The sequence below is a fragment of the Abramis brama genome (genome assembly GCF_963993115.1).
Source record: "Abramis brama genome assembly, chromosome: 18".
Lineage (NCBI taxonomy): Eukaryota > Metazoa > Chordata > Actinopteri > Cypriniformes > Leuciscidae > Abramis > Abramis brama.
The window spans coordinates 6,151,134-6,160,784 of record NC_139980.1 but is presented as its reverse complement, the minus strand read 5'-3'; the positions used below and the strand labels follow the sequence as shown (position 1 = coordinate 6,160,784).

Here is a 9,651-nt window from a genome sequence, read left to right as displayed (position 1 = left end):
CTTACAGCAAAAATGGCTCCATTACAAGTTACAAGTCACCAATTTCAAAACCACTTGAGTAAAAGTCTTGGAGTATCTGATTTTAACAGTACTTTAGTATTTTACTCATAGTGAATGTAAGCTTAGAGATGCACTAGCCCTCAAAACCTTGTTTATTTTATTTTATTTAAGTCAAAATAAAACTGAACACCTCAATATTGCAATCGACACAGCAGCCTCTTAAACATCTACAGACACTCAAGTTGTTAAGCTCAAGTGCTCAAAAAGTAAACCAATATCCCAAAAGTTCTCTTCGATATAATGCATCAAAATAAACCGAAATAAACTGCTGCAGAAAAGGTTTGGTGCCATGCAAAATGTTGTGTAATTGCATTTCTTGTGACAAATGTATTGGAGTAAAGAAATTTTTTTCAAACATCTAAAATGTAGAGTTGCTAATATCCTTGATACTCAAAGTACAAAGTAGCCAAAAAGATACTTGAGTAACTAATTACATGTAGCATACTCAAATACTTTACATCACTGCCGCTTTTTATTAAAAAAAGGCTTTGTTGATGCAGTAGATAATCAAAAGATAATCTATCTCTTAATAAATACACATCAGTTCCTACAATACATTCACATGCATTTGCTATTTTAGTTGGATTATTGAAAAAGCACATCTTGATCACCACTGTCTACAAAACTTGCAACGAAAGAAAGAAAGAAAGAAAGAAAGAAAGAAAGAAAGAAAGAAAGAAAGAAAGAAAGAAAGAAAGAAAGAAAGAAAGAAAGTTTACATTGCAAAAAACAACAACAAAAAAGTAGATGACTCACATTATAATCAATATAAATTTTAGTTAAAGTTGGTTTTGGATGGGTTATTTTATAATTTAATAATAATAGCAATATTTTATAGAAATTAATACTTTTATACAGCAAGGGTGCAATAAATTGCTAAAAAGTGACATTTATAATGTTACAAAATATTTCTATTATAATGTTCTTTTGAAATGTCTATTCACCAAATAAAATGTATCATTGTTTCCACAAAAATAATAAGCAGCACAGCTGTTTTCAGCACTGATAATAATATGAAATGTTTCTTGAGCACCAAATCAGCATATTAAAATGATTTCTGAAAGATCATGTGACTGGAGTAATAGCTACTGAAAATTCAGCGTTACCATCTCAGGAATTAAAGTACATTTTTTAAATATATTCAAATAGAAAACCATATAATCATATTTCACAATATATCTTTTTGCTATATTTGTGATCAAATAAATGGAGCCATGGTGAGCATAAGAGTGCTTTCAAAAATATATATTTTTTAACAATCTTACATTTAAAAATGTGATAAAAAATTGTGTAAAATTATTTCTAAAATTCTAAAATAACCCATGCAAAGTCAATTGTTGTAACATGATGTAACACTTCGAGTGAAGACATGATATCTCAACGCACACATGATGTGGTCAAACCACTGACACAATTCCCAACCCAACTCACTGCCACTACTGGGAAAAAAAAGGTTTTCATTGTGTGTAAACACTTGATAGGGGATTTGTAAACAGCAGAGATTCTTGAAAATGTGTGGAGTGAGGGACAGACAGGAGGAACTGATGCTATGCAAATGAGCAATTAGAAAACTGGGCCAGGAACTATGAGGCAGATCCTCAAGTTGGGGAGACCAATGACCTTCTTTCATTCAGACTACTCAAAAAGCACTATGTGATCTGATGTGACATCTCTCTGAACAAACATGACAAGCTCAATTACAGGAAATTGAGGATAACAGAAATGGCTGAGAGTCAGTTAGAGAGAAGCCAAGACATGCAGACGTACAGATGAGGGCCAGTACAGATGAGGGCAGTGCTGGTTAGTGACTATAATCAAACGACTCCTGAAGGCTTTCAGGCTGAACAAAAAACAATCTCATGGGCCGAATAGAAGATCATAGGACTAATAAATATTTTGATAGCATGTGGTCTTGCTCTTCCCATTCTTATGCGTTACTTGTTATTTGGAGGATCTTCCTTTGAACATTTATCCCACATATGTGACCAATGTCTGCGTACTTAGACAAATAAAGTCCAGCGGTACGTGTCTCTGCGGCAAGTGTTAATCAGAAGATTCAGAAAGGAGTGGAGGAAGAACGTGGACAACTTACTCCGCATCTTCATCCAAAACGGGTGATGTCATTTATCTTCAGAGTAAAGCAGATCTTCTAAAAACCAAGAAAGCAGCATGTTTAAGGTATCAAATGAGCACACTATTACATTGAAGAGTATAAATTACCAGGGTATAAGCAAATTGTGTGCAGACACTGTGTGGCGTCCATGGAAAGAGCAAAAAGGGGGGGGAATCAGATTAATCCTCAGCCTATTCAATTGCACCACAACTCCCGCATTCCATCAAAAGGTATTTTATCATATCTAGAATGGGACTTAATGGAGGTTAAGCCTGGGCGCCTTGCCATTCAGAGAAGGTAATGCACCTGTCAAAATCATATATTTACAATTACATATTACGATGCTGGTCAGAGGTACAGCAGACTCATGTTAATAGACATCAAATTGTCATGGCCCAGAGTTCACCATTGTTTAAAATGGTCAAATAAATGTAGGCCTTTATATAATAGTAATAGTAAATAAATGTAGGCCTATATATTTTTTCTTATCAATTTAATGGTGTCTATGTATTGTCATTTTTAAAAGGAATATATATATATATATATATATATATATATATATATATATATATATATATATATATATATGTATATATGTATGTATGTATGTATGTATGTATGTATGTATGTATGTAGCCTATATATATATATATATATATATATATATATATATAGCCTATATATATATATATATATATATATATATATATATATATATATTTTACTGGCTATTTATTTTTTAACAGACTGGTGAACATGTGGTTACTAACTAAATTTAAGGGTTAGATCACATAGAAATAAACTCCAGAATGTAGCAACTGCAGGTTACCACTTTCTAAACCACCAAAATCGTTTATTGCACAAAAGTGGAAGAATAATTTTCTTCAAACCAAACATTGCGATTTAATAATATCACAATGAACTACTCCAACATTTGTTGACAGGAAAATTAACACTTTTGGCTTAATTATAAATGCCTTCAATCAAATGAACACTACCATAATCAGTTCAGATCATTTTTGTACCATGAAATGATGTTTTGAGGAAATCTCGTGGAGACCTATAGCTTCAGGCCTTTAGAGAGTCCTCAAGTCCTTTGTGATATATGGACACTACAGATTAAGCCAGTTAAGATTAGATTACTGTAAGCAAGGTAGAGAAGAGCAACAGTTAATGTGCAGCTGAAATGTTTAAACTTTGATGCATTCATTCATTTATGCAGACTGTCAAATTAGCACTCAAGTGTGAATTTAATTTTAGGCTTTTTCAGCAGTCTCCCCCGCTGACTACACATAAAATATGATAATAATACTCTTACTTTCATTCATATAGTTTATGAGCCCATAAATGATCCCACAAAGAACCTCTGAGTTCTTTCAACATGTACTGTAGTGTAGAGTGTGATCCTTAGTTAAATCAATAAAGAGCAGCGGCATATGGTTTAAGCTGCAAATCCAGTTTGTCTCTCTGTTTGGCTTTAATTAATGCCAGAGACATAACTGACAGTATATCCTCACACCAGACCGCCATCTGTGATGGTGGGAGGCGAACGGTTTGACAGACACATACTTTGTGTAGTATGAGTATGTATAAGCTGCTTTGCTTGTTATTCTCTGTCAGAGATACAGCTCCAAAGCAACTGAGTAAGACCAACAAAACCACAAGCATAAATAAAGATCTGCGGGGTGGAGATGGGGGGGGGGGGGGCACCCAGCTGAGGGATGAACCGAACTCTACCTCAGTGCTTCTCTACTGGTTTCGCTTCACGACCCAGATTTTATAGAGACCCAACCCAAAAATATTATCTTAAAAAGATGCAAATCAAATTAAAGTAAAAAATAACACTTTAAATAATATTTTAAAAAGTCATACAAAATATCTAAAACAAAATAAATAGAAAATATGATTTAACATCACTGAATCAACCTAAATAAATTAGATTACACCAACAAAAGCACATTAAGGTAAAAGTGCTAAAGTAGCAATGGCAGGTTACTTTTTACAGTGTACCAAAAATGTTTATCTTATAAAACTGAACAGAAATGTCATTAAATTCTATTATTCTATTACGGTAAGTAATAAGGTTCACAACTAAAGACAATGTGCTATGGATGCCCTGCTTACTACATGACTGTTCATATTCATTAACCTTTAAAGATTGTAATTCAGGAAGTCTGTTCTCATCTTTGTAATGCCATTATTAGAGTCAGATATAGGTGTTCTGCCTCGTATGGAAGTCACACCTTGCTGATGTTCTCTGCAGAGAGATTATACATCAAACACAATAATTAAAATATGAAATGCTCATTTTCAGTTCCTTAATAGATAATAGAGGGGGAAAGGCTTGTGAAAGCCTCCTGTGATTTAACAAAGACGTTTTGCATAAGACTGTTGGAAAGATTCCTATTTTAGGCTATATGTGCCACACAGAAATTCAGCTCAAAACTTGCATTCAACTCATGATTACTCATCTTATGTGAATCAAGCAATAGGCCGAATTTTGGATACACTTTCATATTTGCCCTACTGACCCACTTCCTGATCAAAAGAGAGAATAGATATGTAGTTAGACTACAAGAATAATAAAAAAAAAAATCTGAGCCAATTTTCATAAACATTGATGAGGTGGACATCATGGATCCATATTCCTTATTATTTTAAGTAAAATCAGTACAGAAGCCACAAAGAAAGCTCTTATAACGTTGATAGACTTGGTAGACAGAGAAAAGAGAAGAAAAGTGTTTTTAGGTCGAAATGGTGACACACACCCCTGAACAGAACACAAGAATGTATAATCAAACCCATGTATCTTGGCAGCTGTCTCGTGAATGACTTTGCACCTGCAGATTAACGTATGGGGCAAATAAAAGAGCTAGAGTGCTATCCGACCAGTTTTTTCCCCTCCCCTAAATGCACTGAGACTCAGAATTGCTTCTAAGATCCCTTTCCATAGATAGTAATCTAAGTATAAATCATTATATTTAATTGTAAGCATGAAGAAACCAGGGATAATTGCTGAGGTTCGTCGAGTCACAGCCAGTACTGTCTTAAATAGCCTGTGCGGTATCACTTCATCTTTTATAACATGAGATTTTGGACAAATGACAGAAAAAACTGAGCACCCACATAACTGCAGTGAAGTTTATAACCTGTAAGTTGATGAAAGTGTAATGCGATGCACTTACTGCCTCAGATGCAGCCGTTCTAATGATGGACAAGACATGTATGTCTGACATTCACTGGTCAAAAAAACTTGTAATTCCATTTGACCTTGATTTTGATAGAATGTTGTATAACCACAATATCCAATTTAACAACACAATTTTTTTTTATTAGCAATATATTAGTCCTGTCAAATCAATTAATCGTAATTAATCATATCTTGCATAAAAATGTGTTTATATAATTTGTGTGTGTGTATATATACATATACATACACTATATGTGTGTGTACATATATTATATAAACACAAACTTTTGTGCCCTAATATTTATATATATATATATATGTTTGTTTTTTTGAGCTGACATTTTTTTTGATCATCTTAACTGTAAACTACTCTTGCAACCCACATAGCTTTAGTTTGGGCTTGGTGACACAACTCATGACTTAAGCAGAAATAGATACTGAGTGCCAGAAGCGTGACAGTTCCTATACAGCCTATTAGTAAATCCTCTGCCACTCACTGAAATAAAAGCTGAGGTAAGATTGCATCATATAAAGCCAGATTCATTAATAACATGCAGTATTGGAGCATCTATCCAAGTTCAAAATCTCTAATCCAGCTTGTGCAAATGATTGCAAAGTTCTTTTTATGCATATTCAGAGCAGAATTTCTCTTACCAGGCCGTGCAGTCTAGAGAGTGAGAGGCTTGCTGAATGAATGCAATTCAGAAGGGAAAAAGAGGGGCAGAGCCCTTTAGGACACTTTGGGGAGGGGGTCATAGTCAAAATGACCAATCAAAATGAGCTTCATCCGGCAGCGCGATATTTGATTTCTTAAAGGGGCAGATTTTTTCCAGTTGAATGGAGAAAGGAAGGAAGGAAAATAAAGGCATTACTCAATTTGAAAGAAGGGGTGGGAAAATGTTTGCATGCATCTGGAAACACCAACCCTTCTGAAGGAGCCCAATGGCAAGATCACAAATATCCTTCCTTTGATCACTCAGACACACATGCCATTAACCAGACACACATTTTCTTATCAGTTCCAGCTGATTTATTTGTGTCAGATACAGACTTCAGCATGACGACATGTAACTCATTTCCTTTGCTACAAAAACGCAGATGGTCCATTTTGAGTATATTGCACAAAAATAATGAAAAACAAATGTGCCATTATGATGAAAAAAAAAGAAAAGAAAAACAAAATCCAGTTTTACACCTGCTATTTGGGACCCATTCACACAGATATACATAAACTCCTAGCTTTACTATATTACAGAACATATACAATCTTCAATCTAGTACCAGAAATGAGGCTCATGTGTTCCCCCAATTCCATTGTACACTTCCCTATAGAAATGCTTCAGATCTACAGCTGTACATTTGCCTTGAGTAAAATAGGCATTTAAATGCAAGTCGAATTCTCAGTTTAATTCTTGCATGCTTTTACAAATGAAACCGGGTTGAAGTGCCTGAAGAAACCTCACTTAAAGCACAGTAAGAACATTCCCTTTAACTGTACAAAAATATGCCAGAAAATATTTTACTTATTTTTTTTTTTAAAAAGATGAGGTATGTTGGTCATGTATCAAAATGCTTCCTGCCATACCGGTGTGTTCTAGAGTGGTTATCTGCTTAAATATTCCTGTACTTGGAGGGAAACTGAACCGTTACAAGAAAAAAAAACATTTGTGGTGTACAGAAATTACATAAGACCTCAGAAAAAGTTCCATCCTGAACAGTTTCAGAAATGCCTCCATTCGGTCCAACGGCTGTTTGCCAGCTCCCTGTAGAGATATGGGTGGGATGGGAATGCATAGTTCAGATTTTACATTTTGCTCTCCACCACAGTTTAAGCAGTTTCACTGCTACCCCACAGATTAACCACACACTATGGCAAGATACTTTAACATTTATTGCTTTAAACTAAATTGTATCTATTTTCATACGACTAGCACTTATTTTAGTTACTAGTAAGCAATTCAACAGTTGTTAATATCTCAATTTCACTAGCAATCAATCATTTACATAACACACTATTACTTATTCCTACTAGTCACTATCCTATACCAACTGGAATACACACTAGTGCCTGATAATTAGGTACTAGTAAAACTGGAACATATACCAGCAACAGTTACAATACATATAGTGAATAATTCACATCTGGCAATGACCAAAAAAACAAAAACAAAAAAAACAAAACTTTTTTTTTTTTAACCAGTAACAGCAGAATAGTTACTTGTCAACTTAACAGAATAAGTAATATTGCTGGTTAAGTTCTAGTGAACTGAAAAAGAAACCAATGGATTACTTGCTAGGATAAAAATAAGCGAGTCAGATTAAAATAGATGCTATGTAGTTTCAAGGAATACATGTTAAAAGCGCTTGCCATACACACACAGCCCTGTCAATGTTGACCATGTTGTCACTTTTCTCTCCCACGTTACAAGTCTCGTAACGCGGGTTCCGTCGTCAAAACCGGGACAACCACAGAGGCAGAGTCAAAAAGATAACCTGAAGATGCGAGATGCCTCCTTGGTTCTGGAGTTTGTCAGTTAGTAAGTGAAGACTAGGTCTGAAAAGTTCGCCTCCAGCCAGTCTCCCGCGATCATCTCGCTGAGCTCGGGAGTGCAATAGTCCGGGAACTCGAAGTGAGAACCAAGGCTGCCTTCGCTGAAAGAGTCCAAATCTTTATCCACCAGAGAGAGACAAAGGTTTCCTGAAGTGTTCCCCAAGTCCGTCGTGTGAGAGCCACCCGCTAGGTTCAAACTGAAGTCTACCAGCAAGTCGTCGGAGTCCTCGCTGGAGCTGCTGGACGAAGAAGAAACGGACCTGAAAGATGATGCTGGTGACACCGAGGCAGGGTAAGCTGCGCTCTGCTTGGTAATGTTCTTGAAGTTGTAAAACAGTCTGCTGCCGGGAGTTGCGCTCGTGTGCCTGGACTCCTCGTACATGCTCGCGCCCTCGGACTCCGCAGCGGAGCTCAGCGTGGGGCTCGCGGGGACGTTGTGCAGCCTGATGTGCTCCTCATCCTCGTACTCATCCTCCTCGTCGTCGTCATCGTCCTCGTCGTCGTCTTCGTCGTCAGTAAGTTCCCTTTTGATAGACTTGGTCACTTTTAAGTTTGTGAAAACATAGTTGAATCTGCAGTCTTGTGAAGAAGCTCTCGCTGTAACGTGCCCCGGTTTGCTCGGCTTGAGTTTTGCGCACTTCTTCCCCGCAGCTTTGACACTTTTGCCGATCTTCTCCGGCGAATGCACCGCTGGTTTCGAAGAACTGTCGAGCTTTGGTTTTTTCTTCGGTCTGTATTTGTAGTCGGGGTAGTCAGCCATGTGTTGGAGCCGGAGCCGCTCGGCTTCGCGGATAAAGGGAATCTTTTCACTGTCCTTCAGCATTTTCCACCGCTTTCCCAGCCTTTTGGAGATCTCAGCATTGTGCATGTCCGGAGACTGTTCCATGATTTTTCTCCTCTCGATCTTTGACCACACCATAAAGGCATTCATGGGTCGTTTAATGTGGCCGGTGGCTGTCTTGCACCAGTCCGGTTTCGGTGGCACAGGGCTGCACGCCATCAGCTCGCTCTCCTCGCTGTCTGTGGTCTCTCGCGACATGCTGCTCTCCGTCTCGCGGTGCTCCGTCTGCTGCACCATGTTCAAAGATACTTTTCCCCCTTGATAGACTCACAGCTGCCGCACTCTGACCAAACCTCTTTTCAAAGTTACCGACTGCCTTCTTAACTAGTTCCTAGGTTTCTCATATCGATTGCGTCACGTATAATTATCCAATAGCGGGCCGCGGCTCCTCCCACAAGCCTAGACATTCGCCCTTAACCCCTTGCGTCCGAGCTAGATCTTAGGCTATGATTTAAGTGGTGCCTTCATAAGCAAATGACAGGCTATTCTGGCACCATAATGTCATGTTTACTCATCTAAAACAAATTTAAATCTGTGGTGTAATCAGTCAAATAGATATTAAGTGACCGTATTTATTCTCATTCATTTAAAAAAAAAAGAACAATATAAATAAATTGAATGCTCCATCAGTTGCCTTTTTTATTATTATTCTTTTCTGCACGTACATGACTGTGGTAGCCTATATAAAAGTGAATGATCCTTCAAAAACTGTCCAGATCAAGGCAGACACTGGATTCAGACATGCCTTGTTGCCATCCTACCTTCATTCACAGCCCAAGATCTCATTTGTGCGCACGCCTCTGGGTGGGATTTTCATTACGTGTGCGAGACAGGCATATTGAATGAACACCGGTCCGTTCAGGGTGAGACACCAGGGGACAGAGAGAACGTGAGAG

General features: G+C 37.3%; 1 protein-coding gene across 1 annotated transcript; it reads right to left on the bottom strand.

Moving 5' to 3' along the window:
• Positions 1-6,886: 6,886 nt before the first annotated feature.
• sox11b (SRY-box transcription factor 11b) lies at positions 6,887-9,060 on the bottom strand. Its single transcript, XM_084091408.1, has one exon. It carries the CDS (start codon positions 8,990-8,992, stop codon positions 7,898-7,900), a length of 1,095 nt encoding a protein of 364 aa, XP_083947534.1. The 5' UTR covers positions 8,993-9,060; the 3' UTR covers positions 6,887-7,897.
• Between the last annotated feature and the right edge of the window lie 591 nt (positions 9,061-9,651).